At 46.8% G+C, this 14,984-nt stretch overlaps 1 protein-coding gene across 6 annotated transcripts in view; it reads left to right on the top strand.

The window, feature by feature from the left end:
* Positions 1 to 1,708: 1,708 nt before the first annotated feature.
* Positions 1,709 to 14,984, top strand: part of LOC108033596 (protein bunched, class 1/class 3/D/E isoforms) — a 94,188-nt gene continuing 80,912 nt past the window's right edge. For 2 of the 6 annotated variants that reach the window (XM_050884862.1, XM_044093922.2), the window contains exons 1-2: positions 1,746 to 1,823; positions 7,643 to 11,796. In XM_050884862.1, the coding sequence (XP_050740819.1) occupies positions 8,768 to 11,796 (3,029 nt within the window). In that variant the 5' untranslated portion in view covers positions 1,746 to 1,823; positions 7,643 to 8,767. Of the gene's footprint in view, positions 1,824 to 1,871; positions 1,891 to 1,927; positions 1,947 to 2,581; positions 2,702 to 7,642; positions 11,797 to 14,984 lie in introns of those variants that run through there. The other 4 variants (XM_044093923.2, XM_044093926.2, XM_050884861.1 and 1 more) reach the window with 4 other exon arrangements.

The raw sequence follows: 14,984 nt of genomic DNA, 5'->3' as shown, positions 1-14,984 counted from the left end.
GGAAATTTTTTTATTTAACACAAAAAATATCGGAAATATCGATATTATCGATGTTTTTATATGATATTGAAAATAACCCTAGAATTTACCTGTGACACAGGTGCCACGACCAGGAAATATTTTCTACTTTACAAGTTGAAGTCCCTTCTCCCGACTGGCCAATTACTCTTGCTCAAATCATACCTGCTTGGTCGAAGGTTTATGGTCGAGGTGAGAGGCATTAGAATTGTTCGAGCTGGCGTTCCTCAGGGGAGTGTTCTGGGTCCCGTCCTGTATACCCTATTTACATCTGATCTATCATGTCCAATAAGCCGGGCACGCTTCTAGCTACTTACGCTGATGACACTGCCTTCCTTGCAAACTACTCGTGTCAAACCGAAGCGTCAAGAATCACTGAGGAGTTTCTTGACACGTACGGCAAATGGACCAATAGGTGGAATGTCTCCATAAACGGAAGAAAATCGCAACACTGCAATTTCTCATTGAGACCACAAATCCTTCCTACAGTTAAACTTCACGGCGTCACCATCACACAATCACAACAGGCACAATACGTGGGCCTAAACTTGGACAAGAGGCTCACCTGGAAGCAGCTCACAACCAAAATAGCTGCTCCATGTCGAGCTAAGCTCAGGAAGCTTAACTGGTTGCTTAAGCCAACGAGCAAGCTGGGCCTTGGCAACAAAGTGTTGCTGTTTAAGTCGATTGTGGTGCCCTCGATGACCTACTGCATTGCAGGATTGCAGATGCGCCGTGGTACGTAAGGAATGAAGCCCTAGCCACTGACCTCCTCGTTCCCTCTGTCCGGGAGCAAATAAACCGACACTCCAGTCGGTACAACGAACGCCTCACAGCGCACGCTAATCACCTAGCTGCTGCCTTAGCCAACCCAAGGACCAGAGGACGTCATGTCACTCGAGACCTTAAGTTATGAAATTATTTTTTGGACCAATTGTTATTAAAATTGTTAATCACCAATCTGCTATGTATGCATGTTAATTGTTTATATACAGTTAAACTCAACGTTTTGTAACCATTAAATTGGTTGATCAACGGAATAAATATTATATGTTGTACTAAAAAAAAAAACTTTCAAAGGTGACATAGTTTTAAACATATTCTAAATAAACAAATTATTTATCGTTTGACGTGTCACGTGAAAACCCGACTGACTTTTAAGAATGTTCATATAGCTGTCTGGAACGAACAATCGGAAATGCCAATGTCTATATTGAGTGCTAATAGCGCGTCACGCGTGACTGCTTTCACCGGTGAAGCCCTGTTTCCGTGATCAATTTTTCAATAAAAAATGATAATCATTTGAAGCTGCAAACATTTCACATGTAAGCTTTCAAAGCTTTGCTACATTTTTCATTTTACTCTGAGCAACTGAATTTGCATTTCCACAGGCTTCGAAAACGGTTTGCGTATGCCGACCAGCTGTCCGCTTCAGCGACTCTCTATGTGAACAGGAATCCGATTGAAGTTGCAACAGCGATTCGCTGAAATTTCGATTGAACAGCCATTCGAGGTAGCCCTGAAAAGTATCAGCAGGTCTGAGTACTCGCTATCTCACGAACGGTCGCTTCGCTGAGACAGCGGCGACACACGGCATTTAATAAGACCGTTTGCTTGCTAAAATGGTAGGTGGGTGTCCCCGCTGACGAGCGGAGAAACCCACCCGAAACCTAGTGAGGCCGTTTTTTACGCAAGGTATAATTGATCGATAATTCCGCGGTCATACTGCTGGTAACACTGCGTTTAACGTAAGGTCATTTTTTATAATATTTTTAAGCAGTTTTCCCCGAAAAGCGCAAATCGCGGTAGGTGCAAGTCTAACACATCGCGCGCTAACCGCAAAATCGCAAAACTCGCGGCGCCCTTGAAGTGGTGGGGAAAAAGCGGAAAAGGCTGAGAGGCTAGCGCAAAATCGAAGAAAAAACTGTGTATGTGCGTGCGTGCGGGTGTGTGAGTGTGACGTGTGCGTTCGCTGTGTGTGTGAGCGAGCTGGCATGCAGAAACGTATGTGTGTGTGTGCTGCTGCTGTGGCTGTGTGTGCGTGTAAATTGAATAAGAAAACGGAGCACAAAAGGCACTGATGGAAAATTTATATGTGCGCTGAAAAATTAATTTATTTGCAAAAAGCCAACAAGCTGCGAAAAGTAAAGTGACAAGCGGAGAGACGGGCGAAGAAGAACAAATTGTGGTCTGCCGACTCTCTGTCAACTTAAAGAGAGTGGGAGACTCGGAAAGAGAGCAGAGGGAGTTCGTGTGTGTGGGTGTGAGCCGCCTCTGCCAGGAAAACTAAAAAGAAAAAAGGCCCTGGCGTTAAAAGTGGCAAAAAATTGTTGAATTCGATTGTTTGCTTTCCGCAGGTCGGCGTTCCGCTTCTTTTTTTGCACAAAAACTTTTTTCGCCAATCTTTCATGCACGCTTTTTCGTTTATTTAATACCTCTCTCCTGCTCTTGCTCCCGCTCTCGCTCTCTGCTCTCCTCTCTGGCTCTGCTCTCCGGCTCTCTCGCTCTCCGCTTTTTGCTTATGCCAGGCCAACTGTCAAAACTGTCATTTACCTTCCTTTTGTCCGATTAGCAAAACGCAACGAAAAACTAAAATCCCATCCAAATTTAAATCGTGGCCGTTCGCTTGTTCTTAGTTTGTTACTTCACACCAAGAAGGTAGTGCTTTCAACTCGTTCTGCGCGTAAGTGTTCAGCAAAGAGGAGGTCTGAGAAGGAATAGGCGAACGGGAAAAGTAGCCGCCGCCGCACAGTGCAGCAAATCGATCAGAAAATAACCAACAAAAGTCGAACTGAAACAGAGTCTTAGTGATTGAAAAATCAGAGAACTCAGTGGGATAAAAGTGCGAAAGTGTCGCGTGATTGTGATTGGCTGTGCGCGAGTGTGTGTGCCCATCCTTGCTCCTCTTCTCGCCTCTCTCTTTCGCCTTGTTGTTGTTGCAGTGGGCACTTTGTACCTTGGATTTTCTTGGTCCTCTTCCACTCTGGTTTCTCCAAAACAGCTGGCCAAGCATTTGATTAACTCCACTTTTCTTGCTTTTTGCCATTTGCTTTGTTTATAATGTCAGCTGGCGCGGCGTTGTTGTTTATTTTCTGTTCTGTTTCGCCTTGATTGTTTAGTCAAGTGTTAGTTTTGTTTTGTGCCATTTTGCAATTTTCCGCTTATTTGCCATTCGATACGGGGCACTTTTATGTGATTTTCTATAGAAATTGGATTTCACACAAGTTTTCAGAATTAGTGAAAAGCATAGGCTAACGCTAGTTCGGAATCTTGTTACATTTGCCAGGCGAGTTTCAACCAGCAGGTCCGTCTTCAAATAAATATTTTTTGGGAGCCCTTTCCAAAAATAACTGACATTTTTTGTTGATTTTGAGCTTATAAAATGTTAATTTTTAAAATCCAATTTCCTATAAATCTATACATGTAAGGCTAGTAAAGTGATTCTGCCCAATGATCCGCGTTTGTTTCATCAAACAACTCAAACCCTTTTGATTGACAAACCAAAACAGTTCGTATTGGAACCTTTTCGAACCAACTCACACGGATAAATCTGATTAGCTTTGCATGCCCTTGAACTGATCTTTGGGATCTTGAAGATCATAATGATCATCCCCTCCGCAGCATCTCCGATTTCAAAGCAAAATAAACATTTCTGACCGGCCGCGTGGCATCGTTTTTTGCTTACCCTGCACCTTTTTGTATTTGTCCCTGGAATATACAACGATTTGAGTTTAGAAATCGGATACATTTTAGTTCCAGCCACTTTTTGGCTCGAAAGTTGGCACAGCTTCAAGCGTTTGAATATCTTTTGCAAGCTATGGGCTTATTGGTTCTTTTAAGAGGAAAGTTCTTATACAATCGATTTTATTTTGAGGAAACCAACGCGTTTTCATGATGTAGGGATAGGGACGTAAAAACATGCGTGTGCAGCCAGTCACGTCCACCAATCAAGGTTTCAATACTGCCTCCTCCAATTCCATTAATCTCGTACAATGTTGCAATCGGTATTTGATTTTAGAAGAATCAGATGGTCAAATAATGTCAGAAAAATGTTAAATTATTAAAAACCAGTAACTAGCCAACTTTTCCACATTAGAGTAAATTATTTAATTATAACTAAACCTCAAATGGTAAAAATATAAAAAGTTTATTTTTTGATTCCTGATAAGTGCCACTAATAATAAAAACTGAAAATATTTATTTCCTTGTCTTACTACAAATATATAGAAGTATCTAAGGTACATATGCAGATACATTCGTTACTTTCAAGACATAATCATAAAAGGAATTTTTTTGATTCCTGATTATTTGATTTTAAAAAAGGATTGCCTTGTCTCATTAAAAATATACAGAATGATAAACTTTTGATTTCTGATCAATGCCATTAATAAAAGCTATCTTTTATTAATAAAGATCTAAGGTACATGTGCATTCGTTACTTGCAAGACATATCTTCACAAATCTTCTTCGGATGTCTGTTGCATTGTTTTGTTTGCGTCCCACACATTCTGCGCCTCAATTCAATTGATAAATTTTATTCGATTTCAAATTGTCATTGTAATCTGTGACTTGTTGTTGCTCTTGCAGCGGCCTCTCCTCCGTCTCCTTCCTCCTCTCCATCTCGTCATCTTCCCTTTCGCTGCTCTATTCTCGTTTGATAAACATTTTCATTGCCTGCTCTCGTCCTCTCTCTCGCTCCGCTCCTATTTCTCTTCTCGGTTCTTTTACTTCCTCCTACAACGCCTTCGTTTTCTTGCCTTTTCCCTTGCCATTTTTGCATTGTGAATCATTTCCTTGCGGAAAGGAAGGGAAAAGAGGTGGGACGCCCTGTGGGCGGGGTAGAAAGCAAAGGAAGTCCCTGGTTGGAAGTCGTACATTTTTTAAAATGTGTATTTTTTATATTAGGTGCTTTATTGTTGCTTATTATTGTTCGTTTTGTTATGTATTACAACAGTAAGAAGCATATGTAACAACTTTTCTAATATAAGAGCAGGTTTAGTTTCGCAAGGGATTGCTAATTTGCTGAATATCCTTTATTTCTTGCAGTGAAGCGGTTATAAGAGTGTCAAAATGGTTTGGGCTTGAGGATTTGATTAGGGTCTTAGTTGGCAAAATTATTAGGTGAGTGTATTTCTTGTCTCTTGGGTGCTAGAGTAACGGTATGGTCGATTTTAGACAGATGCACTGCGAGCAATCGGAGCCCCTTTCCTGGTGGCTTTTCATCTTCTTCGGCTGCTGCGCTGCTATCATCATCAATATTGATTACCGGCAGCTGTCCGAGAGAGAGAGAGAGAGGAGCCCGCTCTCCCTTGCGGTTTGTTTGGTATGCGGCAACCGCCCGCCCCGCCCACTTGTAGGCGCCCACCTTGGGGGAAGCAGGAGGGGGCTGGCTCTCTCGCTCTCTGGAGCTCTTTCTCAGCGATTGCAATTTTCTCAACGCGCATTCGCCCGCTCTCTCCTGCTCTCTCCCTCTCTTTCTGTACTATCTGTGTAGTTGCTTCATTACATGTGTTGTTTTTGTTGTTGCTGGCTTGCCATCGATTTTATGCTTTGTCGTTGCAATTAGTTCTTCTTCTGTTGCTTGTTTCTTGTCTGCACTTTCAGTTCCCATTTTTATTTTCCCCATCTCGTTGTTGTTGTCCCTGCTACTGGTGAGGGCAGAGCGGGGGAGGGGAGGCCAGAGGAGATTTGTTTGTGTGCGAATCTGGTGCCTACAGCGATACTTTGATTATCGACTGGCAGGGGTTAAGGGGACCAAGTTTATTGTCCAGAAGTTGAGTTACAGGAATGGAAGTTCCCTTCGCCTGGTCCTGCCTAGGTGGGGCACTCTTGGCTCCGTGTGGGCAGGGGCCGGGATTTGTCTTTCAGCCAGTGGATAATAATGCAATTAGCAAGACTGATCGTTTAGAAGACCAAAACTTTCTTTTGGTTAGCCATCTCTGCCTAAGCAGAAGATGTGAAGATACATTCGTGCGCTTTTAAAGTTATAAAAAAGGAGTTGGGCGAAATGCTTTGGATTACTATCATTATTCACTATTACTTTGCATTTTCAAACAGTTTTTCAGCTGTTCAGACCCACTCCTTCCCTCCCCCGTAAGACCTCCGCCGCATTGGCCAGACAAAGATCGACACCTGCGTGGCTCGAGAACAAGGCCAATAGACTCTCGAAGACCCCGCCAGCCACGGAGCCTCAAAACCCGCCTTGACAGAGTGCTACGACCAATGTTGACCTATAACTGATTTTCCGTTGAGCGGTTGTTCTTCTGGTGTGCTGAATTCGTTGGTTGTCTCTTCGTCCACTAACTCCTCTCTTAGCCACGAAGCAATCAGATTTTTGCGTCGTTTATAACTCGATTAGGCAAAGAAGTAAAACAAAACTAAGCGGGAAAGAGAACAAAAGAGCGGCAGCGCCAAGGCCTTGGCTTTGCCTTCTGGCAGGGCACACGCAGGGTTCAAGCGCAGCTACAGTAATCACTCATAGGTCTGGATACGAATCATCGGCCTTTGAGCTCAGCATGCTTGAACAGACACCACTCACTTAACATCCCTCGGTGCAGAGCTGTTATCAAGTGACCACTGTGCCAGCAGACACAAGCTCACTCCTAACAAGTCCACGCAATTTATGAATGATCGTCGAAAGCGCACGCTTATTAACCAACACAAGTGCGGCGGAAAGCGGCGCGTGTGCCCGCAAATGTTTGCAAAACTTTTTCGGCAACTTTTTCGCGAGTGGTTTGGGCTGCCTTTTATCTCTCTCTCTTCGCGCGCTCATTTCTGATTTCCGTAAACGAAATCGATTAAATAATGAGTGAGGCGGGCGAAAATCAATGCGAAAGGAGATAAATATTTGAATATTCCGCTGCGAATGCAAACGTAAATAGGGCGGCTGTCGAAAGGAGAAAAGGAGGCAAAAAGTTATTAGAAGTAAACAGCCCGTCTTCTCATTGGCTCGCAAGGAAACCACCTCCAAACCAACCACCTCTTCCTCTGACGAGCACTTAACTAATTCAACAAAACTACGACGTGCATACCTCAACTCTGACAACTCAATGAAATCAATAATAAAAAGAGGCGAAACAAAAAATAATGAAAAGCACACAAAGCATCATCAACATCGTCATGATGATAATAACGAACACGAACTACGCAGTTATGGAATTTAACTAGATACTTATAGAAAATCATCCAGCAAGCAGAAGCAGAGGGTCGGGTTTGGCTTCGGGCAAGTAAGGTCAGAGCGAAGCTTCTTTGTAAGACATTCTGATAGTTCCATGAGTTTGCAAGTGGAACAGTTTTTTCTAATGCCTATCTTTAGTTCGTTTCGATTGTGAACCTTTCCTCTCTTAGGGTACAATGATACTTTGGCATTTTTTTCCACTTGATCAACAAATAGGAAACCTTTTTGGGGTGCCACAATCGGCCAACTGACCTGTTGACAATTATTTTCTCCACTAGGCCCCCTCTCTTCTGTATTACGTATACGTGTATTATTTACCCTTCCACGCCGTCGTTTCGTGTATATTTAATTTGATAAACAAATAGGGGGATAATACCTACTGCTGATCGAATTTCGGGCTCAAATGAATACGATTCTGATGGTGTATCTCGCTCTTCTCTTTCGCAGGAACCTCATTTCTACAACTTACTGCAACGTGCTAGTAAAACCGAACCGAAGAAGTTAAAGCTACGAGCCAAGCCGAGGAAAACAACTTAAACCCTGTGCGTGAGCGTGTTACGAGAAAGTGGAACAGTGCTAGAATATGTGAATACCAGTTATCCGAGATCACCAAAATATTTTGATAGTTCCCAAGAAATATTTCGAGTGTGATAGCGGCGCAAGGCTCCTCAGAAGGAGGCGCTCCAAAACGAATCAACTGCAGGACCGAATCAAATCGAATTGATTCGATTAACAGCTGGCTGACACATGCACCTGTGTGTGTGAGGGGCGCGCGTGTGCGTGTTCGCGAGTGTCCGTGTGCCAGTGTGCCAGTGTGCCAGAGTGTCTCTCAGTGTTGGTGGCGAAAATTGAAACGCCCGCTGGACAAAGTCAAGCGCTAGATGGCGCTGTCGCTGCCGCCTGTGACCAGTGTTGTTGTTGCTGTTGTCGGCGTGCCTCACATTGTTGTTGCTGGAGCTGCAGCTAATAAAACGCGGAAGGGCAAATTATAACCGCCCACGGCCCACCGCCCCACGACACAGCATATCGCAGACCACCCGTCCCAGTGGGATAAATAAATTTCAATTGTTAACACAACAAAATCAACGCCGCGCAGAAGAAAGATAGAATAAAGTGAAGTGAAGACGAAAAGTAAGTAGTAATCAAGCGCTTCGCGTTACCCGTCGGCGGTCGGTTCAAATTGCGTCGCGCCGCGCCGCGATCGTCGCTAGTCCTCGGATCGGATCGGAACGGAACCTTATAGTACGGGCGGTTACGGATCACTCGGATCAGTTGGCAGTCGGTGGCACCTGACAACGCAGCGCTAACCGCTATTATGCATCGGCGTCGTCGGTTGGCCAGTGCAGAAATCGGATTCGAATTGGCGGGCGAGCAGCAGCAGCAGCTAAAACATCTGACAGAACTCAATTGATCAGGCTGAGCACAGAGTAGACTCTTAATAACCCATAGTTTTACCGACTTACCGCACCGAAGGTAGAGCATAACTTTTTCGTGACCCAAATAATCCAAGAGTCGTCAGCAATCCTGGATTATTTGCTGAAGACTTTGCGCACGCTGAAATCCAATTCGATTATGGCCGAGAATCAAAGTGCGGCCAGCGAAGATTCCGGTCACCAACAGCAACATCAGCAGCAACAGCAACACCAGCAGCATCAGCAACCACTAGCCACCACATCAGTCTCCGCCGCCTCAGCCACATCGGCGTTAGCTAACCAGTCGCCCGCTAACTCGCAGGCCTCATCCCCTGAAAATTCTCAGGAAGCACTGCCCTTGGTGCGACGCCAGCCTTCAGTAGCAGCAGCAGCAGCCACAGTAGCAGCCGCAGCCGCAACAGTTGCAGCCACCAGTAGCAACACTTCGCAGCAGCAACGCAGCAGCATCAGCAGCATGTTTGATCGCACGGTGAATGCCAAGTTCAAGCCGACGGCCTCCAATGCCGGTCCCGGCAACAACCCGAACCGCAGGAACTCCATGCTGACGCCTGCCCGAGGGGTCAGTGTGGGCGGCACTGGCGGCAACATACGCAAGCTGACCAAGGTCAACTCGCTGACCAGCAATCATCACTACTCGGTGTGCTATCCCCCCAGCAACATCTATCAGAATAGCAACAATTCCGGCAGCAACTCGCCTTTGCAGCGCACCACCAGCGAGAGTCTGCGCTTGAACTCGCTGAGCCGCGTGGCAGCCGCGTCAGCCACATCGGTGTCCAGGGCCAGTAGCAACAGCAGCCTGGCCGCGTCCACCTCCACATCGCTGGCCCCCAAGTCCAGCAGCAGCAGTGGCGGCAGCAACTCTACCCCGCAGCAGCAACAGCCGCCGGTGAGCAGTAGCAACAGCAGCAGCAGCACCGGCACCAGCACCAACAACAGCTTCACCAAGGCCAGTTCGCCCAACAACAATGGAGCACGTTCGGTGGGCGGAGCAACTGCAACTGCACCTGCAGCTGGCAGTCATCACCACCAGCCACATCACCACCATCATCACCATCACCACCACCAGCATCACAACCACCAGCAGCAGCAGCAACAGACTAGCCTCAGCCAAGGACACGCCTCGTTGACCGTCGCCTCTGGATCAGCTGGGGGTGGTGGTGGTGGAGGCTCCTCGGGCAATGCTGGCGGGGCCACCAATCGCAAACCAAAGACGACTTCCTCATTCGAGATCACCTCGGTGACGGTGGGCCATCCCAAGCTGAATGCTGCCGGCGACACTGGAGACGAGTCGGCCGACGATCTGGACGAATCTCACACGGATGACAACAGTCGGATAACGGACCTCGAGAACGAGACGCCCTCGATGTCGGAGGACACGTTCTCCAAGGAAGAGGTGTACTATGCCAACAATGCCCTCAGCACGAATGCGCCGGTGATACCGACTAGCTCGCAATACGGCCTCGTGGTGGTGGATCCCATTGGTCCGTCGCTGGGCCAGACGATCCAGAACGTCCAGGTGAACGTGTCGGATAACATTATCAATGTGGTGAGTGGTGCCGTCACACCGGGCGGCACCAAGAAGAAGGACGACATCAAGGAGACGCAGCATCGCAGCGAACGGTTCAAGGTGGTCAAAATTGAGTCCACGGAGCCGTTCAAACGCGGTCGCTGGATGTGCATGGACTACCTGGACCACTCGAGTGTGGGAAATGGTGGCAATAACAACGAAAAGACTGGCTCTTCTACTTCCGATGCGCACGCAGCCACGGCGGACGGCGCTGCAGGTGTGGCCGGTGGGTCAGAGGCCCTGCCCCACAAGACCACCCAGAGTATGATTCTGCCGCCCACCCAGAAGCTGAACGAGAATCACCTGGAGGCCAACTCGACCGATGCCAATTGGAACTATGCCGAGCAGCAGCAGCAGCAGCAGCTGTCGCAGCAGCCGCCGCAGTCCCAGCAGCAATCCTCGCAGCAGCACCAACAACAGGCTCAGCTAGGTGCCACGCCCAGTGGGGTGATGACGGCCCCTGCCACAGTGGTGCACGGCATGCAACAGTTGCACATGGAGGCCCAGCAGCAGCAGCAACAGCAGCAGCTCTTCGACAGCGTCAATGCCAATGCCAGCTCACCCAGTGACTCCGTCAACATGGACTATGCTAGATCGGCGGCCCTGCAGTTGCATCAAACGTTGAAGCAGCTCAAGCAGCGCGAAGACGCCATGGATGTGCCGCCAGGGGGCTACCCAAATTTCCAGAACGGCGGAGATGTTGCTGGTGGGGCGGCCAACAACAACAACAGCGGAGGAGCAGCGGCTGCGGAGTCGCAGCTGAGCACCAGCTATGTGGAGCAACAGCAACAGCAGCCGCTGTCGCCAACACCACTAACGCCCCAGGCCGCGCCCACATTCGCAGCTGTTGCTGCCGGGCAGTCGCCCAACTTCCAATTGGAGCAACAGCAACAGCAGCAACAGCAACAGCAACAAGCAACATCGCAGATAGACGGGATAGCCCCACAGCCGTTTAACCAACAACAGCAGCACCAGACCCCGCAGCAATCAGCACCCCAGCAAGCAGCAACAGCACCTTCTGCCGTTGCTGCAGCACCACCACAAAACACTTCAAACACTTCCAATGCAGCCGTAACCACTGGCCAGGGCCAGACCTTACCGCTGCTATCACACATGACCAGCTACGAGCAGCAGCAGCCCAATTTAGGGGCAGCTGCCCCAGGAGCAGCGGCAGCAACATCGGTGGCCGCCCAGCCAGCAATTCCCACGCTGCAGTTGCAGAGTGCTCCCGCAACAATTGCCGATCCACAGCAATTGATGGTGCCACAGCAACAACAACAACAACAACAACAACAACAGGAGGAGCAACAGCAGCAGCAGCAGCAGCAGCTGACACAGCAGCAACAGCAACAGATTCCGCCAGCAAATATCGCGAGTGCTAGTGCCAATAATAGTAGCCTAAACCTAACGAATACGAATGTTGTGGCCACCGCCGAGGCAACGACAAACGCGCTGACCTTGACCGATGAACAGGCGACCGCGGCAGCAACCACTGCAGTTGCAACCGGAGCTGCGGCAGCAACAGGAGCCACGTCGGCAGCAACGCAGCAGCAAATCCAACAGCTACAACAGCAACCAAATGCAGAATCCGAGACTGAAAGGTGAGTCACAGGCAAAATATTCACCAGCGAATGGTTTTACATAAATAATTGATGGGAAGGATAGGGAGAGGAAAGTTAGCAACGCTTAGTTGGTAAATATGAGTGTATGGAATTGTGTTATTAAACAGCATCGAGAGGTTTTGCCAAACTTGTGGTCATGTCGGCTTAAATTTCAAGAAGTCTACGTCTCGATTTGTCGTGCGTGATTCACCTGTGAAATCGCTGTGCTTATCGCTATCAGCGCTTTAACTGGTTGGGAACTACAGCATCGGCAATAGGTAAACTTCCGAAAGCTGATCAAGATAACTCAAAAAATATGAAATTCCTCAACAAGTTTAAAAATGTTACCTAAAATGTTCATTACTTTGGTTCAGAAAATATTCCGGCGATTCCCAACAAGTTTCCACCGCTTTAATTAGGAGAAATCAAGAGAATTCAGTTCAATGGGTTAATGTATTCGGCTGCTATCTTATCGGGTTTTCCGTTTTCCCCTTCAAATTCATTCACAAAAACTTGTGACTTTGGTTTTCCACATTTTCGACCTGGTGTTTGGTCGTCTTATCTCGAGCAGTATTGGGCTGATCAAATATTTGCTCGGCTCCGCACAGAACGCTGCCGCTCTGTCTGCTTTTGAACGGGGGACCTAATCAATTAAGCCGGAGACGACGACGGTCCCGAAACTTATTTATGGACAGAGCCGAGGCTTGGCTCTGCTTTGCATTCGACTATATTTAGAACGCATAAGCGTTGTTTGAACAAGTTTTGAGATTGCCCGGTGCCCCGACAGCCCCGACAGCCCTGGCGCCCTCCCCTTCTGCGCACTGTCGTCTAGGGCTAGTTTCAGGTTCACTTCGAGTGCTAAAGTGCCAACACGCGCCGCCTTCTCTTTCCCATTGTGTGGTGCCGTCTCTTTCGGCCACAAGAAGAGTTTCGCCCCCCAATAATTTGTTGTTGGCTCTTTCACAGTTGTTTCCTCTTTTCAGTTTTGTTTGTTTGCAAATTGGCCGCGTCCATTTGCTGGAATTGCTTGCTAAGGCGGGCAGCGTGAAAAGGGAGAAAGAGACCTCTGATAGAGGGTAAACCTCATTATAATAATTTATTTAATAAAAATTCATCAATGAAATTAGCCATGGAATGTTTGCACAGAAAGCGAGCGGTACATTCTTTTTTGGACTGATGGGAGCGACGTGGAAAAGGGGGATCGGCGTGCTTGTGGGGGCGGTGGCTCTACATCTAAAAAACACGAACGTGACACAAAGGTCGCTTTAATTAAGTTCGTTACAGAGCGTACTACGGTGTACTCAATTGCCATACACTGTCAAAAACGGGAGATAAGGCTTTTTAGACCGCAATACAAATTCAGAATCATTAGGACCCTGTTTTACCTAAACAAAAGGTCATTTCTAACCAATAATTGGCCATTTATATTCCTTGTTGCTCACACTGAAGCAATACCGACTATTATAGGTTTAAGAAACAATAAAAAGCTTTCATCACCAATCGTAACTTTAACAGCAAGTGATTTTATAAAACCTTTTGTTTTTTGAGTATTATAGGAGTAACTCGTTGACCAACTTTTTTCGGGCTAAAAGTGGTGACAGTTTTTGCTTTGTTCTATTGGTGCCCATCAGGCCGATGACTAATTTGTTTGCCATAGAAAAAGTTATTGGATGACTCACTTTTCGGGGGCTTTGCATGTGGCGCTGCTAAACGGACTGATTAAACTAGAGGAATGCACAAAACGGGGGATCTTTTCCAGTAGTTTACCCATCGAGCACATGCCGAGAGATGAAAGAGAGACCAAAGTCAAGGCAGGCGAAACATTTGTGCAGATGCAGATACGTATACAGCAGATACAAAAGATATGTGTGTATTATGTTCTTGGCAGATTGCGCATTTGCGTGCGACGAGGAGCGAGTCAAGTGCCCGCAACCCCTGGACCCTTCACACCCCGCCCTTCAGACACTGCCCCTGTTTCCGCACGATCGTCCCTCTTTTTGTTCGTGTGCTTCCCCAACGAAATGCAACTGGAAAATGCAAAAGGGGCAGACTGCGGCAGCAAAAGGCAAATTACAGTGAATTATGTGGCTTGGGTATTAAAAATAGCCGGCACCAGGGCCGTGGGCTGCAGGGGGCTTCATGGAGGGTCCGGGGTGAGAGTGCGTCGTATGAGTAATGCCTCCCCGTGTGCACACTTGGAAGTGGTTTGCTCGGGCTTACGCTTGTCGGCTTAGCAACAACGGGAAGACCAAAACGGCCTGCACTTGACAACTTCTCCACAACCAACCCCCACTCTTCTGCGCACATTTATTTTTCCCCATCTCGTCTCACTCTGGCAGACAATTTGTCCATGTTTTCTTTATTAGAGCAGCTGATTGATGCAGTGGCCCCAAGGGCGTCTCAGCCATGGTTTTCCCATTTTCCCGCCCCCTTGAGGACCACTTACGTCACTTACTTTGGGACAAGTGACCATAGAAACCAGTTTGAGCCCTGCATAATGAAAAGGAAAGTGCTGAATGGCACTCAATGTGGCTTGACCAACAATTGCAATTGTGTATCGCTTTACCTTGCACAAAGGAGCGAAGGATTTTCTCGAATTAAAATTGAGTAATAAATTTATAGCAATTGGATAATTGAAAGAAGTTTCGAGCTTTATGAGAGCTATAACGGGTCTTGCTTTCACTGAAAATACGTTTTGATAAACTGACAAATACTTTGCTTGAAATAAATTCTTGCTTTCCTTTTGTTAACTAAAATGTGTACATGCACTGGTTTATCATCATTATTCTCTTGAAACCAGCGAATTTTTATTGCTGACATATAAATCGCTGCTTGCGTCCGCAAAGCATGTGGAATATAAATTCTATTCCCTTCCGTTGAGTTGCAACATCTGAATGGGTTTAATGACAAAAATAAATTCCATTAACTTCTTACGCCCGACTTGGGCTGTCATCGTCCAAGAGCTGAGCTCATGACTAGTGCTCGACACACACACTGGAAACTAATTTGCCTTTGTCCAAGCTGCCAATTAGTCGGGCAGAAGCAATGAAATGTCTCTATAAAAGACTGCTTTATGCAGGGATCATTGGTCTTATCGTTACAATTGTAGTTCAGAAATTGTAGTTTAATCAGAATGTAAATAAATTGTTAATTTAATTAATTAGGGAACACAATTTCGTGAAGAACAA

Source organism: Drosophila biarmipes, chromosome 2L (assembly GCF_025231255.1).
Source record: "Drosophila biarmipes strain raj3 chromosome 2L, RU_DBia_V1.1, whole genome shotgun sequence".
Lineage (NCBI taxonomy): Eukaryota > Metazoa > Arthropoda > Insecta > Diptera > Drosophilidae > Drosophila > Drosophila biarmipes.
Note: the sequence above shows the minus strand (reverse complement) of the source record. Positions and strands in the feature narration are given on the sequence as shown.